We start from the raw sequence: 22,798 nt of genomic DNA on the forward strand, positions 1-22,798 counted from the left end.
TTTGATGATATATTTAATATTTCACAAAAATGCAGTGCCTCTGCCCTCTTTCACATTGAAGTAAAACATAAAAAAGTCTATTTTTCAGTTTAAAACCCAGACGGTGGGAAGCGAGCTCGCTGCGACTGACAAAAAGAGAAAGAAAAGCTGCGAGCTGTTGGAGGGGACTGATCAGGGAGGTTGGCTCTGCTGCCTGGGCTTCATTAGTATCACTGATAAAGGGTCTTTCCCAAAGATGCTGAACAGATACCAGCAAAAAGCTAACGTGACAGCATCCGGGTGACACTGTGCAGAAACTGCTGGATTTGCATAAAGTCAGATGTTTAATCATTTGGACTTCAGATTCCTGCATCAACTCTGCTTTTAACATTCATAGAAATACAAATAAAATTTGTGTAAGTCTGAAGGTTCAGGTAGGTTCAAGCAGTTTGGAAAAAAAATGTTTCTTCTACCATCCTTAAACTACGCAAACACACCAAAAAGGAAAAACTGGAGAGCTTTACAGTTTTTATTACTTTATTCCGAGAACGTGTTAAATGTAAAGACAAATCGTGTCTCTGTAAAATAAGATGCAGTATAAACTGATTTTATTTTTTTCAACTTTGTTTTTGGTGTAAATTTGTAATGCTAATTTTATAATCGTAATACAAGCCGACAGATATCAAATTTATGCTCCTTCTAGTCACATGATCATGGAAGAAAAGTCACACTGTCAGTGTTTTGTATTGGGGGAAAAAATGTCAGAAATTTGAAATTTTTCATTTATCACAATCCAAAGATTCCAGATCTTTATGCCAAATTATTCATCTCACAGTCTCCTGGATCTCTCTGAAATATTCCCCAGATTGAATCTACTGATTCATGCTGAAGAACCTTATTTTTCTCCTTTGTTCACTGACACGACAGTTATATCTAACATGTTGTGTTCACGTACACAAAGTGACACTTTTCCAGATTTAAGTATGTATTTGACATAAGCCTTTTCCTCGATAGAAGTTTACGTTCTTTGGTATTTCCTTTACACTTTAGTTGTATTTTAATACATTTTACTAAACAAATAATAATCTAAAAATGGGGGCCACATTTTCAAAGCCCCCATCCAAAACTTGCATGTTTATGCGAATGAATTAACTTCAAAGTCATATTTGCTGTAAACACAAACGTGATATTTCATGTCCATATTCTCCAAAAAGTAAGAATTTTTTCAGCAACTTCACTTTTTTCAGTGTTTTGATCACATTTGACGCAAAGATCTCGTAGTTCTACTTTTCTATTGGGGTAATTTCTTGTAGTTAACAGATGTTAAATCACAAAACGACTCCAGTCTCCAGTTTTTCTTCTCTTTGGTGAAGGAATAAACTTCTACACTTTGTAATTTGGCAGTTTTAACACTTCTCAGACATCAGTATCTGACGGTTAGCTTCTACAGTTGAGCATCTTTTGTATATTTCAGGGGGAAACCTGAGGGACAAAGACATCAAATCAAGAAAGCAAACAAAAGTAACCTTTGATAATTGCTGTGGAACCAAAACTTTGTCGGAAAAAAGAAAGACTTTGTTTTTAAGCGTGGTTGGTCGTAAGGCATCAAACTTAAGTCTTGGTTCTTTACATTTTTTTTAACTTTTGCCACAGCAGCGCGGGCGATGAGCTTGCATTTCAGTACAGGAGAGCAGTTGCATAAGTAAATGATCCAGATTGTGTGCAACGACGAGAACAGCACCATCGGCAACAACACCAACATCGATGGACGTTTCCTTGAGATCGGTGACCCTAAAAAACTTGGTTTGAAACTCTTCGCCGTGTTTTGAAACCGTACAGTCAATATCAGCAAAAAAAATCCAACACAAAGACGAGGGTCAGGTCGAATATTCAGATGGATAAAATGCTGACTTCTAAACACCAAACCGCCCCCCTCAAAAAACGAGTGCTGGGATATTATGACATTATAAGTCTCTGAGATATAAAAATTTCACATGACGAGGATTTTTGCCATTTCAGGATGGCAGGAGAAAAAAAAACATATTGGTGCATATCGCTCTAGTTTTCATCTTTTTTCTTTTTTTTTTCCACTTTTAGCTTTTTTCTTTTTTGCTAAGATACATTGCTCTTATTAAGTGCCCCAACAAAAAAAAATAGTGCATTAAGAAATAACCATGATTATACATTTCACAATAATACACAAAAGACGAGAAGAACCAGGGGAAACAAACGATGCTGTTTACAAAAAGTTAAATATCGGAAAAGCGTTTTTATACAAAAGTGATGAAAGCGTCGTTTTACGTCCTGCTTTCAAAAACAGGGTGACCGTGTCGTGAGTTTTTTTTGTTTTGTTTTACAAAAGGGTTAATTCTTCCCACTTGTTCACTCTTTTTACAATATCTAAAAGGTATTAAGACATCAAATGTGTTTACATATATATTTGAGACTATCATTCAGGCCTAAATCACAAAAGAACTCCCCAAAACATACTTTATAAATACATATAAAATAAGCACAATCAGAAGAATAACAAGAAAATCTGGTACCTAAATGTGATTAAAACTGCTGCAAGCTTTTTCTGGTTAAAATCTACCACTCGACACACCTGCAAAAACAGAACTATTGTACTGGATTTCAAAATGAGACATCCAAAAGAAAAGAAAAAGAAAAGCTGAAAACGCTGGGCTGCCTCAACGTGTTACGGACAAATGTTAGTGGAACATTTGCTCGTCTCTCTTCGGCAGGATGCTTCATTCTTTCCTTAGCTTACAAAATTACTGCACTTTCCTCCTTTTTAGATTATGAGACACAAACATTGTTAAAAGCTATGGTACAGAAAGTAAAACGCGCTGAGACGTGAGATTCATCGGGGGCTTTAAGGACTCTGGTCCTGGGGGAGGGGCTTGTTGGGGGTTTCTGATTGAAAACCGTCTGACGGTTCTTCCAAGTTTGAAAAATGATTACTTCCTGATTTCCGGACTCGGTCCGACTCAGGGTCAGTGTCCACTGAGAGCTTTTGTTCTAGTGAGAACCAATCAGATCTGCAGCTGAAAACAGAGAAGCTCTTTTCTGCCTTTCTTTATATTTTAAAAATATTTTTATATTGTGTTGACCAAAGTTTTAGATGAGGTAGGGTTACTATTTACTGGCAAATTACCCGCTAATTTGTTTAGATTAGCTAAAAAGCACTTGGTGCTGCCCCTCTGTAGGCTTCCAAAAGACAGCCAATCAGAAGAAAAGTAAGCTTTTCGGGGAGGGGGTCAAACTGAGCTGCCTGGATAACATTACAAGGATTTTTTAGCTAAAAATTAACAGAGATTTGGTGATTTTTATTTATTATTTTTTTACAGTAATCACCAGCATTTTCAGTTTGAACAAAGCGAGGTATTTGAAGATGACACCATCCACTCGGCTGATTTTTTTTTTTCACGATATGATGATTAGCTTAGAACAGATGCTCCCAGTGGACACGCCTACTTCCTGTCTCACAGTGGTTCGAACTGATCTGAGATCTGTTCAGCCTCCACAGACTTCTCAAGTCAAAGTAACCTGTTTAATATCTCAGCACAACATGCAGTACTGCAGACACCTTTCATCCACCCACAGTTCACGCTGAGCGAGCGCTGCCTCTGCCCGCAGCCACTGCAGACGTTTCCTGTTCCGGGTTTGTAAACGCCTGCCGGTGGTGTCTGCAACGGCTGCAGGAAGAAGCGACGTCCCCGGCTGATGGTGACTGAATTGTTGAAGTTCTTCGGGTTCGGACTCTGGGTCAGACGGGTCGGTCTAAAGGATGATGGGAAGGACGTTGTTGTGGCGTTTCAGGCTGGGGGAGGGTTGTGGGGAGTCTGACGGTACCTGGCTGAGAGTCCTCCTCACATGGGGGGCACGATGAGACCTGCCATGGCTGAAACAACACAGAATGAGTCAGATCTCATGTTTCGTGATGCTCGCTGAGCATTTCAGGCTACGTCCACGCATACACTGGATTTTTCAGTTTGATTGGAAAAATGTCTCCATCTGTCGTGAAAATGCAAAGCGCTGCCAAACTGCAGAGGTGGGAAGTAACAAAGTACAAATACTTCGTTAATGTACTTAAGTAGAATTTTCAGCTATCTGTATTTTACCTGTGCAGTTTTTTTCTTTTACTCCCTACATTTATAAACAGATACCTGTGCTTTCTTCCTCACATTTTCAAAACAAGCTTTTGAGCGTTTTTATTTCACGTCACTGCGGCCTTCCCAACATCAAACCAATTTGAGCCTAAACAGAAACACATGAGAGTCACTCCTGTTCGTTTATTAATCACCAGGAGATGTTGCATAAAAACAGACGATAGAAGCAAAACTGTTTCTCCTTGTTTTGAGAGCTAACTTCACTCAGAGATGGAGAAAGATAAAAAAGGCAGGACAGGAGAGGAAGGCGAGAGCTTAGATTTAAAGAAAGGACTGCTCATTTAAAGCTCACAAGTAAGTCCTCACATTTTTAAATCACATATTGGGTCTGTACATGTGATATTATGTTGTTTCATATTGTGAGACATGCAAAACAAACTGAGAGAGACTGTTATTTAAAGGCTGCATGAAAATCCTCTGCAGGTTAGTGCAGGATAAACAGGTTAGTTTGTTGTACTGTGATGGATTTAAATCAGAAAATCGACTCAAGCTCTGAATAGAAATTATTGTGAGTTATGAATCTTTCCCCCACGCTGAGCCATTACAGACAGTTTTAGGGTTGCTCCACCTGCTGAATCCACTTTAACCCCTGACTGTCGCCCTCTACAATGTAGCAACAGGACACAGAGCTATGTTTGGTTTCCTTATTTTTCTCTTCATGTTCTGCTGATGTGATTCAAGCTGAGAATATTCGTGAGAATTAAAATGTTTGAATGAAATAAAGTCTGTACTCCCATCTACTGACATTATTTTATTATTATGTTAAAACAGCACAAGGTTCAATTAGCTTTCCACAAATATAGAAACGTCCTCCAAAAAGCTACTTTTTACTCTGAGTACATTTCAGAGCCGCTACCTTTTTACTTTTACTGGAGTACAGAACTTGAATCAGTACTTCAACTTTTACTGGAGTACTTTTTAACACTAGTATCTTTTTTTCTACTTAAGTACAGACTATCTTTACGTTTGCCACTTCTGCCTAACTGTGAAGAAATGTTAGCCAATCAAAAACCCACAAACATGGCGCACAGTTTGATATCAAAACAGGAGATAAAGGTGCACGCTGCTGATGCTGTGAGGCGAATTCAAAAAGTCCTTTTTTAGCTGAGTACATGCGGATGCAGCCTCAGTTTTTCTAAAATTCTACTTTACTGTACTTTAACATAACAATGTTTTATCATGAAAGTTTTTTACTGTTCAAGCTGCCCACTCAGAAATATTTAAAACGTCTTGGTGATTATAACTGTGGATATTACAAGACCTAAAATATGTTTTTTCATGAAGAGTGAAAAAACCTCCAGTTTTAAATAAAAACGCCTTCCTGAGAGGCACATCGAAAAGATTTAAGATACGTCTCGTGTAAACAGATCTCTGGAATAATTAGGGTTCATTTAACACACTCGCACAAAATATGCATTTGCTGTTAAAGTCTTTCTGTGAAGCGCTGAAAGGTTAAATAAAATCAGTTAAATGCCTGCGTTGTAAAAGTATTTGGATAAAGCTGAGAGATGATGTTGAAATAAAGACAGATCTACGACGGATTCTTGGACTTCACTGAGCCAAATAAAAGCTAAAGAATAGGACTCGGTTATGGGGGGAAATACTTTGCAGGGTGAAATTTGCAGCGGTATTAACTATAAAAGAAAAATGCTCAAGTTTAAGCTCCAAATTCCCCAAAATGCCAGAAGTTATGGATCAACTTTGACCTCCAAGTGTGTGAAAGCAGGAATCAACACGCAACACAGAAAGAGTCCTTCTCATACAGCGGCGCCGCGTGGACATCCACCTGCGTGTCCTGATGGGACACGAGCAGGAGGACAGCAGGGGGCGGGGGTGCTGACAGGCGGGACGGGGGGGTGGGATGCTCACCCTGGAGGTTGCTGCCATTGGTGGTGGTGCAGGTGGGGGGCGGGGAGGTCTGTGGCCGCACGACAGGGGCGAAGGCGCTCTTCTGTTTGACTGCAGAAACCATATGGACAGGAGAGAATGAATAAGGGCCTATGGAAGTAGACGAAGAGGAGGAGGAGGTGAGGAAGACAAGGGAAGGAGGAGTAGGAAGGTGTGGGGAGGGGGTCCTACAGAAGGAGGACGTGACGGTAACGAGCAGGCAAACAGACAGGAGGTGAGCGATCGGACGGAGATGAGGCGAATCATGCAGGGAGGAGGAGGAGGATGATGAAGAGGAGGGTGAGGAGGAGGAAGAATGGGTCCCTGCCTCAGATCGGGCCGAGGTCTGCAGGAACAAACATGCTCCGAGCACAAACAGCTGCACATCTGGCAAAGTTGATCCATAACTTGAAGGACTTGTTTGGAATAAACCAACCTGAGAGCAGCAGCAGCAGCTTCATCCGCGCACGCTGCACAGGTGTGTGTGTGTGTGTGTGTGTGTGTGTGTGTGTGTGTGTGTGTGTGTGTGTGTGTGTGTGTGTGTGTGTGAGAGAGAAGGCAGGTGTCTAACATCGTGCGGTAAATTGACTTTTTTCCTTTTTAATAAATCACCCACTCATTTACTCTTCGTGTGTCTTTAGGCGAACAGCTTTGAATTTTCCTGCTGCTTCTACAGCTGACTCCCGATTAAAGGAACAGTTCAACATTTTCAGAGACGCTCTTATTGATCATCATCTATCGGTGGTCAGTGCAGAGCCGGAGCTGTCCATCAGTGATGACTTGAGCTTGACATCTGTTCTTTGGAAGTTTTCCGGAAGCAACCTGATCAGATCCGGCGTTTAAACCAAACAGAGCCAAAGTACGAGTAAACTCCTGAAGCCTTCAGTCACGACTTCTTCAGGAGACTTGTCACATGTATTTGCTGCTAAGGTGCTTTCTCCTTTTAATTTTTATTACATTTTTAATATTTTGCTCATCTCCGGCTCTTTAAAGTCACCTCCTCCTGATTTACTCATTTGAGTATTTCGTTCCTCTGAATCTTTAAAGTAGTCTTTAAACTGAAGATGTGACTTTAGAGTTCAGAAGCTTTCCGGGAAAATCGTGAGGATATGACGTTAATGTGGTCGGACGACTAAAAGTGCACTCTGTCAAACAAGCATGACGTAATGTGACGTTTAACTTAATGCTAAGCTGACCACATCTGGACTCTCCACTGCAGGTTTGAAATCAGCCGCCATCTCTGCAGTCGAGACTCTGAAATGTATCTTAACAGTGGATGTGTTGCTACCCCAAAGGTCACCGTGAAATACTGAAATTTCCAGTAAAATCTCAGACACGACCCTGAAGTTACAAACAGCAGATGGCTCCAGCTCTGAGCTGAATACATAATCATCAGCGGATTAATTTCCGTCTCTGAAACGCAGAGTTTTGAGCGCATCTGTCCAAATGTTGAGCTGTTCCTTTAAGAGCTTCCACAGAGTTTATGGACCACAGTGTGTCTGTAATGATTCAAGGACAGCATTTGAACATGGAACTGTAAAATGAAGCGGGGGAATGTAAATGTGATTTATCACTTCATGCCAACAAGCATCAGTCTGTCCTGGATCGCTGCTTCTTTCTCCTCACATTTCCTCCTCCTTGGCTCCTTCTTGTTGTTTTTCCGTTCCTTTTTCTCCAGCTGATATTAATGGATTCGGCCCAAAGCGTGAATGCATGAATGCATGAAGGATGCGGTGAGGGTGTTAGTGGGGTTAGTGGAGGAGGTGGAGGGGATGGGTGAGGAGGAGTATGGACAGGGGGACAGTCAGAGGAGGGAAGGAGGAGGTGAACAATGCGTGGCAGTGTTAAGTCCACACACACGCACACACAAACACTCAGACCCTCGGCGGCGGGAAACTGTAGCTCAGCCAGGCGAGATGTGAGCCCACCTTTTGTTTAGTCGCCAGGGACGACAACATCACCTGGCAAGGAGACGCATTTTGAGCTCACTACCTTCTAAACGAGTCTCGCTGAGACTTGCTGAGCTCTTTGATACAGAAGCCAAAACAATGGAGCGCTCCCCGCGGGCGAGTTTAGTCTCCAAAACACACCTGCGCCTTCTACGCTGCTGCTCCGACTCCAGGCATGTTAATCAGCGCCGAGTGTAAAGTTTGACGAACAACACGGCCGACTCAGAAGCATCGACTCGTCTCCTGCAGCGGGAAATGCTTCACTTTTGTTTGCTCGTATTGCTCTGTGCACAACGCCATCATCAATCTGCCATCAAGTCGTTTTATTTTCAGCATCGCGAATCCATATACAGAGTATATCATCAGTACTACGAAGCCCAGTACACTGGGTAATGTGGTGTCAAGCTAGGTACCAACACTCAACAGCTCTTGGTATCTTGGTCACGTTCACGCTTGATACGGATCCTTTGGCCTTTTACTAACATTTTAAAGCTGTTAGCCAAATCACTGCTCATAATTACTCTGGATTTCATTAAAATATGATGCCTCCACCGAGGCATAAGACAAGATGAAGGAACGTTTTTAGTGCTGTTGTTTTTCTTCTCTCTCTCAGCAAGATAAAAGCAAACCAGACCAGTGGGTGGAGACGTGGGCTAAAGGTGAGGGAAGAAATTCTGGTTCAGATCCAATTTTATAAAATTAAAACATCGGCCTTGCTGAGAACATTTTCCCAGGCTAGTCCATAATAATCATAGGTGCTTTCAGTGGTTAACGGGCTCCTGAGTCCCTTAAAATACCTAAATATGCCGACCCTAAACCCCTATTTGGCTGAGAATAACTTCAGTTATTCTAATTCCTGTGCTTACTGTAAAGTTTTCAAACTTTTCCTTCTGGTTCTTCATGCTACTTGGATACTTAAGCCTCCGTTATTGCTTCACCCAACACTTCCAACATCTCCTTAAGCCGCTACCTTCACATGCAACTACATGGACCAATACAGCTTCAACTCCCATCACTTCATTACATGGACTTAATCGTTTTAATGACTCAACTGCCACTCCACCGTCAAGTTCAATTCAAACATCAGCCAGCAGCAGAGCATCAACATAAACGAGCAGCGTCCATAGCTTTAATGCAGGTTTTGGTAACGTGGCATCAAATGCAGATTTAAGCAGGAAGCACAGATTTCTTTTTTAATCGGTATTTGGAGCATCAGGAACAGCGCTGTGTGTTTTGGAGCATAAATACGTCTGATTTTAGCCACAGTTGTAAATGATCCCTCCTGCTGACTGCCTCCTGGATGGATGAGGTTTGGTTTCGTTAATGCGATATGTAAGCGTATTACTCACTTGCGTAAGCGGAGTTGGCGGTGGAGCCGTTGAGGAAGCTGGGGGATCCAGGTACGCCCAGGTTGGTCATCCCCGCCCCGTATCCGTTCATGGTGGACGTGATGGTGTTGTAGTTGGACTGCTGAGGCGTGGAGCTCGGCACGTAGCCGCGAGGAGACACGCTGTTTGAGTTACGGGAATAGCCTAAGAGGAGGAAGAAGTACTCTTCATCATGTGTCCATACGCTGACTTCAGTGTTTGGATAGATAATCAATCATCTCTCATCATTACGTCATAATTAAGAAATGAATCTTTACTTTAAGACTGTGAAATTCAAAAAACATTTACTTGATGTGACGACTTCCAAGAGTAACTGTCACTCTAAATTTCTCACAGTTTGATTGAACTGGACCCACGCTGTGCATTTCCAGCTCCAAATTTGTTATTCTGTGACTACAGTAGCTTTGCATGATTCCCAGCAGTTGGTGCGGTGCCTCAATTAATGTTCATTTAGCCCCTTCTCCTTTAAACTGTGTAGGATGAAGTAGATATAATTATTCAAAATGTTTACAACAAAATGTTATCGGGTTTTAACTCCATTAATCATCTCATGACCTTCTTGATTGATCGGGTGACCCTTTGGTCGAGAACCACTAAACCAGCAGACAAATTACTAAAGTAGTGAGTTCACTGTGAAATCTGTCTTTTAATTGCAAAGACAACGTTTTGTACAGCCTCTCTCCGCCCCAACCTCCTCCTTCTGACTCAGCCCACCTGAGCGTGAGACGTTTTTATTTATTCGTTTTTCTCAAATGCAAAAACACAGTCGAAGCCCTGTAAGGGCAAACCAGGCTGACAGGTAGAGATATGAAACTGAAAAGCAGTATTCATCACCAAGAAGATCTTGATAATGATCTTGTAAAATTATTCAGAATAAACAAACAGAATACAAAACTAATATCTTTTTTAACCCAGGAATGTAAATGTTTGGTGGTCTAAAACTGGTTTGACAAAAGGCCAACTCACATAGTAAGAAAACCTACAAATTACCCTACATTTTGCTGACCTCCTCACTGTGACCTCAGCAGTGACATCATCGCGCCTGTCACTGCTGGTCTCCTGTTATGAAGAGCTCGCCTCCCTGCAGGCGAGGTCTGCCCTTCATCTGTCACCTGACTCCTGCTTTTTACTTACCTCTGGTCTCCCTTCTCTCCCCTCTCACCCCCCCATGCTCCCACTGATTGACCCTCATCCAAGATGCATTGAATACCAATGTTCCCGCAGCACAGAGCCTGACCTCTGACCCCCTCGCGAGGCTCCACAGTTCCCACCGACCTCGGGACGAGCTCACTTAGCAGAGCTAACAGAGTGCCAAGTAGCACATTACGCCCTCTCTCTCGCCTCACCCTCCACCCTCTTTCCCTTTCCCCCAACTTCCCATTTCGGGCCAACGCAATTCCCAGCAGGAGCGGCTGATGGAGCGCTGCCCAGGGACAAGGGCGAGGAGAGGCGGCGATGGGAAACACATGTGGAGTAGCAGAGTGCAGGGAGCGGCCGAGCACTCAGAGTAAATGTAAGGATTGTTCTGTAATAAAAAAAATAATGCCTTAACAAATGGACTGAGTGTTGGGTGGTGTTTGTCTTGGTGCGTTCCCTCTCCCTATCCATTTCGCCACAGCAGCGTGGGAAGCAGATCGGATGCAGGTCACATCCTGCGCACCGAAGCCTGAAACGTGTTTGCTGCAGAGCAGTGCAGATGAGCTGGTTAACGGACAGTTTGGATTTCACTGTTTAATGACAAAAATTAACGACTAGAAAAGCTCTTTCAGAGTTAATAAACTTTTTTATCAGTTAAAAATTTATTTATATACTGTTTTTGTCACTTTAACGAATTTAAGCTCTATATTTTTAATTTCTTTGCCTTCTGTATAAACCGATGACGGTTCTCTGTCTAAAATCAGAAAACTCCTGCTGCTACTCTACTGTATGTACTGTAATTATACTAGTTTAAATAACATATGTATCAGATATCTGAGTATTAGTGTACTGACAACAAAAATCATCAGGTAGTGCCTCTATGATAGCAATAATGTTAGGAAGCAAGCTAAGCCTAGCCAGCTAGCTGTAATTTAGCAATGCAGCAAGAATATGTTGCTGGTAAAATTGTAGCATTCACTAATTTTTAAATGAAAACAACCAGTTCAATCAATGTCTGAGAGTTAGCAAACTTCATTTACTAAGGACAGCATTTTGCTATGCTGGATAGCTAGTAGTTTGTCCTCTTTTTATGACTCAAATGCTCTGTGACTGCCAAAATTCCTGATTAGACAAAACTCAATTTCTTCTGGCTAGAGTTAGCTAATTTTAGTACTAACCAAAGCAGAAAAACTACTTGCTAGCCAACATATCACTTAACAGTTAGCTAACTTTAACCTGCTTCCTCACTAACACTATGGAGCCACATCAGTGCTAGTTCCTGTCCTTACTCTGTGTTCTGCTGGGAAATAGTCGTTTGATAGCATTAGCAGTTAGTGGACTATTTTTAAGCTAACATTAGCTGCTGTTGTTTATGGCTAGTAGTACAAGGGCGACAGGTATTCAGGGAATTTACTTGGAAGTGAGAATACACATCTTCAAAAACATTTAAGCCTTATCCATGATTCTGTAAGCGTTACATGCAAAGTTATAAAGAAGGCTGAAAGTGGGCAGGTAAGTAAAAATATGTTTTTGGGGGTATTTTTCCTGGTATCAGGCTTCCCTCGTGACCCCATAAACTCTGACAAAGACAGACTCCAGAGGAAAAAGCCTTCATCCTGCAGGACGATGACATGATGCTGAGCAGGCCGAGCTGAATTGGAGCTGTAAATTACCTGCCTCGTCCGCCTGATAAGGTCTGGGCTCGAGAGCTGCTGTTTTTATTAATGTTTTAATCACGGTGGATAATTGCAAGGGGCACACAGAGCCATTTCATACTTCATAACAGCGGGGAGGACGGCATTAGATCCTCGGTGTAATGTTTCCGACTGGACCACAGTTATGAATTTTCAGCATGGCTGCTACCTCGTTTCCCATGACCTCATAGATTCCTGTAAGGTGTTCGCTGCGGGGCCGATGGGAAAACCAGGCCACGGTTTGTGGTCGAAGTGGAGGGGGGGTGTCCGGGGAGTAAAAGCAGCTCGATCTGCTTCCTGTCGACGCGCTCACAAGCTGTTTGCTGCATGTTTTCCTGAGCGTTCCTGACAGAAGCAGAACTGACTGCTGAAAGGAAACACTGAGGATAACAAACCCACAGAGCTACAGTGGAAACACCACCGAACGTATCTGCTAACAAGAACTGAGATATATCAGATTTCCACTGACGTCCAAAAACTTGTAGAAACACTTCAGTGAACGTGCTCTTGTTTATTTTGACTGTGTCTGATAGCAGGTACTAAAACAATAAACATGAATTCATGTGCTGCTGAAAATAGTCTGTAAAAATAACTTTGTGGAGCCCTTTGGTAATCTATGGACGCTTGCATCCACTCAAACTAAAATGTGTGGTTTTATAACTGAAAGAGATGTGTGAACTTGAACCCTACATGGAAGTCATACATTGTTTCATGAACTCTAGTGAAGTATCCTGTAGGACTCTACAGAAATTCAATGACGTCCAGTGAACTTTCCTGACGTCCACTAAACCACTCCAGTCTACTGGACTCTTCTAAAGACTCTTTTTAACTCTCAGACTCTCAATAAAGTTGGACCCTAAAAACATTTGTTGGACTTTACTTAACGATACTAAACTCCCTGTCCCTGCTGGATTCTAGTGGACAGTCAACCCTATTGGTCAACAAAGTCTACTTGGCCTCCATTTGTCTTTAATGCAGTCTACTGAGCACACTTGTGATGCGGCGTAAACCATGAGGCCTCCACCCCCTCCCTAGAGGATCATGGGTAGCAGCGCGCTCTCACCTTGGTCGGCCTGCGAGGCCTCGGAGATGTTGACGGCGAGCTGACTGCTGAATGAGTTCACTCCCATCATCCCCGAGTGAGCGGCTGAGCCAGTGAGCGACGGCAGCTGGTTGTGACTGCGAGGGACGCTGTAGAGCGCCTCGGTGAGGTCGGCCGCTCGCTTCAGGATGATTTCCTGCGAGGAGAGGGGAGGACGGGACATTATTTTGTAAGAGTTACTGTTGGCATGAAAATGTTGGAAAGCAGTGAATCTCAGTTCTGCGGTTCCCACCAGTGAACTAAATTTAGAGTTCACGGGACGTATGATGATGTTGAAGTTTGACATTTTTTGAATCTCTTGTTTTTATGTCATATTGAAGTGTGAGCAACGTAAATAGTCACTGAAAAATTTAGTAAAACCCCACATGGATGTTTGCGCTTCAGTAGAAGGTGATTGTCTGGACATATATATACAAAAAGATTAGAACTCACACATTGGAGAACAAAATAGTTGCGAAGTGCTTGGAGTGAGTGATGAGGGTTACCCAGAGTGAGGTGATTGGTGAGGTGGGTGGGCAGGGGTGAGGTGTGGGGGGACAGCATTAGTTAATTGTCTGAATGGCCCAGGGGAAGCTGTCAGTGTAGTAAATGCAGGGATTCTGTTAGACGTATGAAGTCTAACACAGTTTTTCATTCAGGAGTCTGGGATTTCTGTTCTCTGTTAGAGCCTCACTATTACATTTTTCTTATCATTACTCATCATTTATTTCTGAGATATATCCTGAGGTTTGTGATGGGATGTTTCACTGATCCTCATGTGTTTGAGTTTGAAGAGGCCAAAGGTCAAAGTGAAGGTGCTCCCTCACCTGGTTATTGTGCGGCATCCCGTACAGAGCTTCCACCAGGTCGGCCGCTCGCTTCAGCAGCACTTCCTGAAAAAAGACAAAAAAGGGAGGTTTAACAGAAAACACAACACAAGGACGACAGAAGAAGAATCAGCAGGAAGCCATATTCTCACACACACACATTTTCCATTCAGCCCACAGGAGAGGAAGCGTCCAATCTGAGAGTCTGGGTTTAATAATGTGACTGATAAACAAGTGAATACAAACACAAGAAGAGGGGGTGATGGGTAAAAAAAAAAGGAAAGGAAGGAAAGAACCAAAAAAGAGAAATAAAATAAGGAATGAGAAAAGGAGACAGGAGAAAGAAAGGAATACAGGATGGAAAAAAGGAAGAAAAAATTACAAAAGGAAACAAGGAAAGAAATAAGGGATAAGGGGAAGGAAATTAAACAAAATGAAGGGAACATTAGGGAAAATTAAAGTCAGAAAAAAATGCAAGTAAAAACATTTAAATGGACAGGGATAAATAAATGATATCAACAGAAGGAAACAAGGAACAGGAAAGGAAACAAGGGGGGAGGAAGAAACAGAGAAGGGATGGAAAGAAACAAGGAAAGGTGAGGAAACAAGAAAAACCATTAATGAAAGAAAGAATGCAGGAAGGAAGGAAGTGAGGAAGGGAAATATAAAGGTAAAAGGTGAAATAAGGAAACAAGGGAGGAAAAAAGGTGATGTAAACAAAGCGCTGAATGGAGACACAGGAAAGCCTGAGGATGATCAGCTGACAGAGGGAGGAGGAGGTGTGGAGTCCCAGAGGAGCAGCAGTGGGGAGGTGGAGGCCTCTGCTGGATCTCCCTGAGGTATTACAGCAGGAGAGGGAGAGAGGGAGGCTTGTTTTTCACGTGAAGTGATGAAGGAAGAGGAGGAGGAGGTGACGGCTGCCACTCTCTAGGTTCAGCCATCAGAGCTCCGACCGCACTGCAGACGCTGTTCCCGAAAGTTCGAGGCAGCGAGGAAACTGACGGGAACTGACGTCAACTTGAGATTCGGCCCCGTGCGCCTCCCCCGGCCCCCCGACCCTGAACCTACACCCCTCTCTGAAAGGTTCGCTGACATCAGCACGTCACAGGTTTCCTTCACTTTTGTTCCGTCGTCTCCTTTTCCCTCCTGTCTTTCCTTCCTTGCTTTTATCCTTTCATCAGTTATTATTTCCTTTTTTGCCCTTTCCATTTCTTCACTGTTTCTAGTATATTTGATTTTCTTTGAGACTTCTACATCAACAGTGAGACTTTTTTCCCCACAACAAATATAAATAAATTGTAAAAAACAAAACAAAACACAAATATAATACAAATAAAAACTCATATATGCAAATGAATAGTTAATAATTATTTTTTAATTTGTCATCGAGTCATCATGGTTCAGGCTTTAAAAGGTTAAAGAGCAGCTTAATGGCAGCGTCTGATGCCCTCAGCAGGCTTCCTGAAACTGGCCAATGAGAACAAATACAAACATTTCATGCATTGAACTAAAGTGAATGAAGCTTCCTGGCGTTCGTCTGGCATGTCAACGGATCGGTGTACTTCCTGGACCTCTGGTTATTTTTTCTTGAGGCTGAAATTTGTCGATTTGTTGTTCAGCAGCATTAAACTGTCCCTCCACAGAGCAGCGGTGCAGCTCTAATATGAAGTAAAGGAGTGCGAGAGCTCCTTCCACCTGTGATTATGAATGTGCGGCTGACCCTGAACCGCATCTTTGAACTCAGCATTAGAGATTCTGCTGCTGTCGAAGCCGCTGAGGAGAAACGTTTCCCTCGTCTCGCGGCTGTCGGCACGAATCACTCCTGCCGCTCAAATCTGCGCCTTCTTATTTCTGTCGAGTTTCACTGCAGAACGCAGAGATTAAAGGGGATTTCTACTTTGGATTCTACTGATTTTTTTTTTATTGCATTTTAACTTTCTGCTGGAGCCGCAGCTTCTAAACAAAAACGTCTCCAGAGACGCACTTTGTGTTCCCTCCCTGGCCAATCAGAGCGCTTCCTCTGAGTTGGCAGCGAACCGGCCTTTGACACACGAAGGTCTCCGTTTCCCACGACAGGCGATGACCTCGGGGGCAACGGTCCAGCACGCGGACGCTTTTTTCCTTGACCTGAAGCTTGAACGTTGAAGTGAACGCATCACTGTTTGTTTACACCAGAATCAGCTGTTTGATGAGCTCTGCTCGTTCTTCTCTTTGCTCCCTGTTTCCTTTCTTCCTTCCCTACCTCCTTTATTTCCTGCTTTTGTCCCATCTTCCTCTTTCCTGACTTCGTGTGTTCCTTCCTACTGTCTCTCTTTTTTAACTTTGGTTACCGATCTTTCTTTCATTCTTTTCTCCCCCTCTCTTCCTTCTTCATCTTTCCTTGCTTCTATTCCTCCTTCTTTCCTGTCCTCTGTATTCCTTCCCTTTTCTCGAGTCTACTTTTGTTCCTTCCTACTGTCTTTCCTTCTGTGTGTCCTCCTCTGCATTCCTTTTCCATCTCATTTACCTTTTTCCTATCCTCCTTCCTTCCCATCTTCCTACCTTCTTGCCTTTCATCTTTTTCATTCCTTTCTTCCTACTGCTGTTGGTTTTTCTTTCTTGTGTCATCCCCTTTCTCCCTTCCTTCCCTCCTACCTGTCTTCCACATTCCTTCCTTTCCCCCCTTCTTTTCATTTTTCTATATTCCTGTCTTCATTCATGGTGTCTTTCCTTCCCTCCTTCCATTTTTCCTTTTATTATTTATCTCCTTCATTTCCTCATGTTATTTTTCTGCTCCCTTTCCTCCTTTATCCTCCACTCACTGATATTCCTTCCTTCCTTCCTTCCCTTGTTCTTTCTTACTTTTCTTTCTGTCTATCTTCCTTCCTTCCTTTCTTAACTGTTCCAAATGTCCTTTTTCCGTTTTGACTTGCTTCCTTATCTGGGTTCCTACCTTTACTTCCTTATCTTTTTTCTTACCTCAGCTCCTTCTTTCTTCCTTCCCACCTTTCTGCCTAGATTACTGTCTAGGAAGGAAGATCGGAAGCACGAATCCTTTGCTACTTATTTCCCGTCTTCCTTTTTTCCTTCTCTCCATCACTCCTTAATTCTCTCCTTTCCTCAGTCCTTCATTGCCTTTCTTGCTTTCCTTCCCTCCTGTCCTATTTCCTTCCAGCTCCCCTGTTTTTTCTTTTTCAAACTATAACCCCAAATAATCAGCCTGACAGGTGAAACCGCATCTCTGCCAGCGTGTTTCTGTGTGCGTGTTTTTATGTATGTGTGTGCATTTCTCTGTGTGTGTTTCTGTTTGTGTGTGTGTGTGTGTGTGTGTGTGTGTGTGTGTGTGTGTGTGTGTGTGTGTGTGTGTGTGTGTGTGTTGGTCCTCTGGCTTCATTAATCTCCATTAGAAAACAGAAGTTAGTTAATGTCTCCTTCGGTCGGCTGCGGCAGCGAGACGCCACGCAGCAGCTGCCCGTCTCTCTCTCACACACACACACACACACACACACACAGTTACTTACACACAACCGTACATACTCAAACATACACACGTTAAATATACAGTTGGCAGACACTAAAACCTCACACAGAAAAGACTTCACCCGCTCTGTGTGTATGTCTGTGTTTTTGTGTGTTTGGGTGTGTGTGTCCTCCTTCTATTTTCATTAGCTTCTGACAGACACAACAGCCTTCTCAAGTTAATGACGCCTCCGAGGCCTCGCTGCTGCTGCTCAGTGTGGTTGTGTGTGTGTGTGTGTGTGTGTGTGTGTGTGTGTGTGTGTGGTTGTGTGTGTGTGTGTGTGTGTGTGTGTGTGTGTGTGTGTGTGTGTGTGTGTGTGTGTGTACTTGCACTTGTTCATTTGTTGGTGGGCTCTCTGTGATTTGTGAATTAGGCGCTGTACTAGTAGTACTACTACTCAGAATAAGAAAAGAACAACATGAAAACAGGAAGGAGAGACAGGAGCAGAAACAGAACATAAAAAGGAAGTGGAGAACAGAAGAAACAAAAGAAGTAACACAAGAAGAAGAACGAGGGAGGAGAAGACAGAGGAGGAGAAACAGAAAAACCATAACAGAGAAAAACAGAGTAAAGGAAGGAGTAGAAGAAAAAAGGATGAAGAAGAGGAGAAAAATAAGAGAACAAGACGGCACAAAAGGGAAAAGATGGACGAGAGAAAACAGAAAACAGAGAGAAACAAAGAGAACAATAAAAACAGAAGAAGAGGAGAAGACAGAATGAACAAAAGTAACAACAAAGGAAGCAGAACAAAATAAAAATAGAAAAAATGGAGGAGTTTTAGAAAAATTAAGATGAAGGGAAAATACAACAGGAAGTATAAAAAGAGGAAGGAAGAGGAAGCAGAACAAACGTGAACAGAAGAAGAAGAGTTGGTGTTTCCTGCTGACTGAACGAAAACGGTTTTTCCTGTTTTTGTTTATTTTCTTTTGTTTTCCTCCTTCGGATCAGATTTCCTCCCTCCTGCTGCTCGATCTGTTTCTTCCTGTCGGAGCAACTAATTGACTCCACGCCACACCGCCATACATCCTTATTCACGCCATCACACACACACACACACTAACAGCGGCCAGGCCACACCCTTTACACACACACACACACACACACATATACACAGACAGCGCCATCGGATTCCTGTCAGAGCGAGTGCCGGCAATCAGAGCGCCGGGCGCTTTAACGGCGCTGAAAGGCCCCGATCGATGCGGTAATGCACTGGCTCCCAGTTATCATCATCATCATCATCTCTTATCACTGACCCACACCTCCAGCAGGAGGAGGAGAAGTGTGGGGAATGTGGGAGAAGATGGAGGAGAGAGGAGGGATGGGAGATGAAGATGAGGATGAAGAGGGTCTCTGGGTGTTTCCCCTCAGCTGAAAGGAGATGGATGGTGGGGAGTGGGGGGGGGGGGGGGGGTGGAGGCTAAGTGGACATATGAAACAGCTGAGAGACGAAGGCAGCTGATTGGATCATTGGGCTCGAACATCTGGCTGGTTAATGATTGGCTGCTCAGACGCTCGCTCCAATGTGCGAGTCGCCGTTTCACCAAACTTCACTACATTTGATTTACAATAATTCAATAACTGCAACTCTGAGTGGAAGTTACGAATAAAAAGGGGGAAAAAATACAAGTACACCATAAAAATATTGGAGAAAAAAATGTGAAAATAAGTCGATGAAAATTATTTCAAAAATATATTTATAAAAACTGAATTGCAGAACAAAAGAATGCTTCTAGAAAGCATAAACACAAAAAAATCTAAAAGAAAAACAGTGGTCGACATCGTAACTACATAAAATGTATTTATTTATGGTGGGGGTAAAATCAGTGGAATGGCTCTTTGCCTTTTAGCAGTGCCTGAAATTAAACGTTTGTGTGCGACAGTTCAAAAACAGGCTGCTCATGTTCATCTGATTTGATAAATGAACTTGAAGCTCATGAAGAGACAGCAATTAAAATGTGTAGAGAATAATGGTGTGAAGACTTCCTGTGAGGAAATGAAAACACATTCCTGCACTTTGGATTGTCCCTCTGTGGAAGATTATCAGCAACTCATAACCAAAGTGTTAGTTGATACAGACACTGTCACGTAAACCACTGTTTTTTTAAACATTAACTTTTTTGCTGCTATGTTTGGTTTTTGGAGCCGCAAGATTTAGACGAAAGGGGAGTCCTAAGCTATCAGCTAACAGTAACTAGCTATGTTATTGTTTGCATCTGTGGACTGTATGTAAACATAACTTAGATGAAGATACCTGCTAGTCTGTTACTACAGTAACCTCACAGCAGCCATATTATTGGACAGTTAATCTTATTAGAAATACTCCACCAGCACAAACACGGTCCACAGGTCCAGTTCAGAGACTTAATTAGCTGAGGTGAAGCCTAGCAGACAGCTAGCAGCTACAGCCGCCTGTGTCACCATGTCAAAGAGGCCACCTCCCTCCATATATTCCTAAAATAGCTGCTCACTTTTGCTTCTGACAAAAAGGAAGAAAGCAGCGAACCAATAAGACTATTTAGGTGCTTTAGCTCTATTACTGAGCGCGAATCTGTGTCCTCTGAAATGTACTAATTTTACTAAAGCAAATTCTAATTCGACATCAAACATCTTTCAGCCACATTGAATCTTACTTGTATTTTAATAAACAGAACCACAACGACATGCAAACGTCACCACGGGAGGCAGATGGATTCAGCTGAACACATACACCTTTGCTTTCCAGTTCAGACCAGTTTATCTCAGTCTGGGAGGGTTTCACCATCATCAGTGAGTCCAGAACGAGGTGGGTCCTCCTCCTCCTCAGTGCTGCGTTGATTAAACCCACTGAGACTCGTGCTTCTCTTCACATGAAACCTCCCCGTAGCTCCTGTGTAGGTGTGTGTGTGTTCATGTGGACATGTTACAGCACTGTATCACAGAGCAGCCAACAGGAAGCAACTCCTTTGTTTTATTAAGATTTGAGGCCATTTTTTCTTTCCTCTAAAAGAACCCAGTATAGACGATCAGCTGGCTAGAGATGTCTCTCAATAAATTAAAGTAAGTAAACACTACAGAAAGTTTATTTTATCAGACGTGAAATATTAAAACATATATGCTTTTACTTAAAGTGGATCTATTGTGCTGTAGAGAAACACATCAGCATACAGGCATATTCTCTATTTAAGTAATAAAGGGCAAATATTTTGCTTTTCTTTGTTTCCTGTCAGCATTTCCTCTTCTAAAGGTAGATTTTCATGTTAAGCTTGACTAAAATTTCTAATTAAGACGTCAGTGTATAGACAGTAATCCCTCTGAACCAAAGGATCAGGCTGCAGACTGCTGGAAACTTTCAGATTTATACAATTTTTCTATGTTTTGTGTCATTTAGTGAGAATATTCCTCATGTTAAGACCTGAAGCAGCCAATCTGAAATAAAGCTGGTGCAAAGAGGGAGGAGCTGAAACTGCTTGTTTCAGTTTGAACTGACGGCTGCTCTGTGGTCGAGCGTAAACAAATAAAGATTTATATTTTGAACTGTGAGTGCAGAAGTACCCTAGTAGACTTGTCAATAATAAACAGTAAACTGATATTTAATATTTAACTAACAGTCCTTTTTCCTGACAAATAATTTCTCATCTCTAATGATTAATGGTAATATAATAAAGCTTAAGACTGTGCCTGCTTTTGTTGTTAAACACTTTGCTGGTGTGTTTATCAGCTTGGTCACTGATTTCAGGTCATTAAAAAAACTTTTAGTTATTTTGCACATTCTACTCATGACTGTGTTAAAACTTCAGTTCAGAATTGAAAACGTCACAAAAAAATGTTTAAAATGTCAGCAAAAGTGACTAAATGAGCGCAGCTTAATCCCCAAAGAGGGCTTCTGGGGATTACAAATGACTGTATATCGCTGTCATGAAGATATAAAATTCACGGTTAAATATTTTAAAGCAGTTCAACTTGTAGTGGTATATGAGCAAAATCTATCTAAGACTAGGAATCACTCTTACTGTACTTCGTTTCCCTCCCAAATAACCGTTAAAAAAAAAAAAACCTCTTGGAGACTGCACCCTTGTGGCCTTGGTGCCCTTGCCCTTCTTCTGTCCATCTCTTGACATATTCCGCCCCTTTTTTCTTCCTCCTACCTCTTTCTCTCTTTTTTCCATTTGGTTTCTAGGGGCTTAATTACAGGGGGCCGGCTCCGTGGCTGAGGAGGTGCGAGGCGAACAGGGATCAGCGTGACCCTGGAGGAGAAGCCATCAGACAGCGGCCTTAACAATGATAAATCACCCTGAGCAGAGCTACAGATACAGCCGCCGCCCCACTGATCTCTATAAAATATTGATGGACCTGCAGGAGGAGGAGGAGGAGGAGGAGGAAGGGAGCAGTATCACGGCAGATCTTCAGATTAGCGATTATCAGGCGTAGAGGTATTCTAATGATCTGGGACATGGTGTGGGGTTAATTCCATTCAAAGGAAACGTATTAAAATTCAGCTCATGAACTGAATTCTGCTCATTATTCTCAATGAATACTGAAAATCTCCTCATTCATGAAGTGGGCCGGAATTAATAATCCCTGAACGGACGGACGCCCCCCCACAAGTCCGGATGAGGGTCAATGATCAGAGCTAAAGGTGCACACTCAACACGCTAAACACATTTAATCTCCACCCCATGGTTCACAAATCTTCATGGACCTCATGTTAACAGTAGCGTTTGTTTTTAACAACAGGGTGTCCCGTATTTTAAACAAATCTCCAACATTTATAACCTGATCCCTTTTATAGATAAAATTATATGAAACCTGATTAAACGACAAATTAAAATTAACGTGAGTGCGGTTTCATGTCTGTCCACAGCACACACAGAGTTAGTTTGGGTAGTTTGACAAACTGGGAAAGACAACTGGTCACTGATGACCTCTGGGGTTTCTCCTGGATCATTTTCAGCCCTGTAATTTCATTTCCAGCCTGGCTGGGCTGGAAGCGGACACCTCAGCGTCCGTCCGTCCGTTAGCGGGCGCATTGCGTTTAGAAGCTCAGGACAAAACAAGATATTGTGATGGAGATTTTTCTCTTCCTTGTACCATTTTTAAAGATCAAACAATGATTTACACAATAAAGAAAAAGCAGAATAATCAATAATGACCTGAAGTAATTAAAAATCTTACTTCTACATTTCTACATAGAAGCGAGATATCGTCT

General features: G+C 42.4%; 1 protein-coding gene across 3 annotated transcripts in view; it reads right to left on the reverse strand.

Moving 5' to 3' along the window:
* Positions 1 to 1,266: 1,266 nt before the first annotated feature.
* The window catches only part of LOC146677006 (transcription factor COE3), a 146,889-nt gene continuing 125,357 nt past the window's right edge, over positions 1,267 to 22,798 (reverse strand). For 2 of the 3 annotated variants that reach the window (XM_085417568.1, XM_085417576.1), the window contains 5 exons: positions 14,115 to 14,180; positions 13,270 to 13,444; positions 9,337 to 9,519; positions 6,021 to 6,110; positions 1,267 to 3,883 (listed from right to left, as the gene is read on the reverse strand). In XM_085417568.1, the coding sequence (XP_085273694.1) occupies positions 3,852 to 3,883; positions 6,021 to 6,110; positions 9,337 to 9,519; positions 13,270 to 13,444; positions 14,115 to 14,180 (546 nt within the window). In that variant the 3' untranslated portion in view covers positions 1,267 to 3,851. The remainder of the gene's footprint in view (positions 3,884 to 6,020; positions 6,111 to 9,336; positions 9,520 to 13,269; positions 13,445 to 14,114; positions 14,181 to 22,798) is intronic. The other variant, XM_085417586.1, reaches the window with a different exon arrangement.

This window comes from Rhamphochromis longiceps, linkage group LG2 (genome assembly GCF_057381845.1).
Source record: "Rhamphochromis longiceps isolate RC_006_pf linkage group LG2, R_longiceps_female_GT1.1, whole genome shotgun sequence".
NCBI lineage: Eukaryota > Metazoa > Chordata > Actinopteri > Cichliformes > Cichlidae > Rhamphochromis > Rhamphochromis longiceps.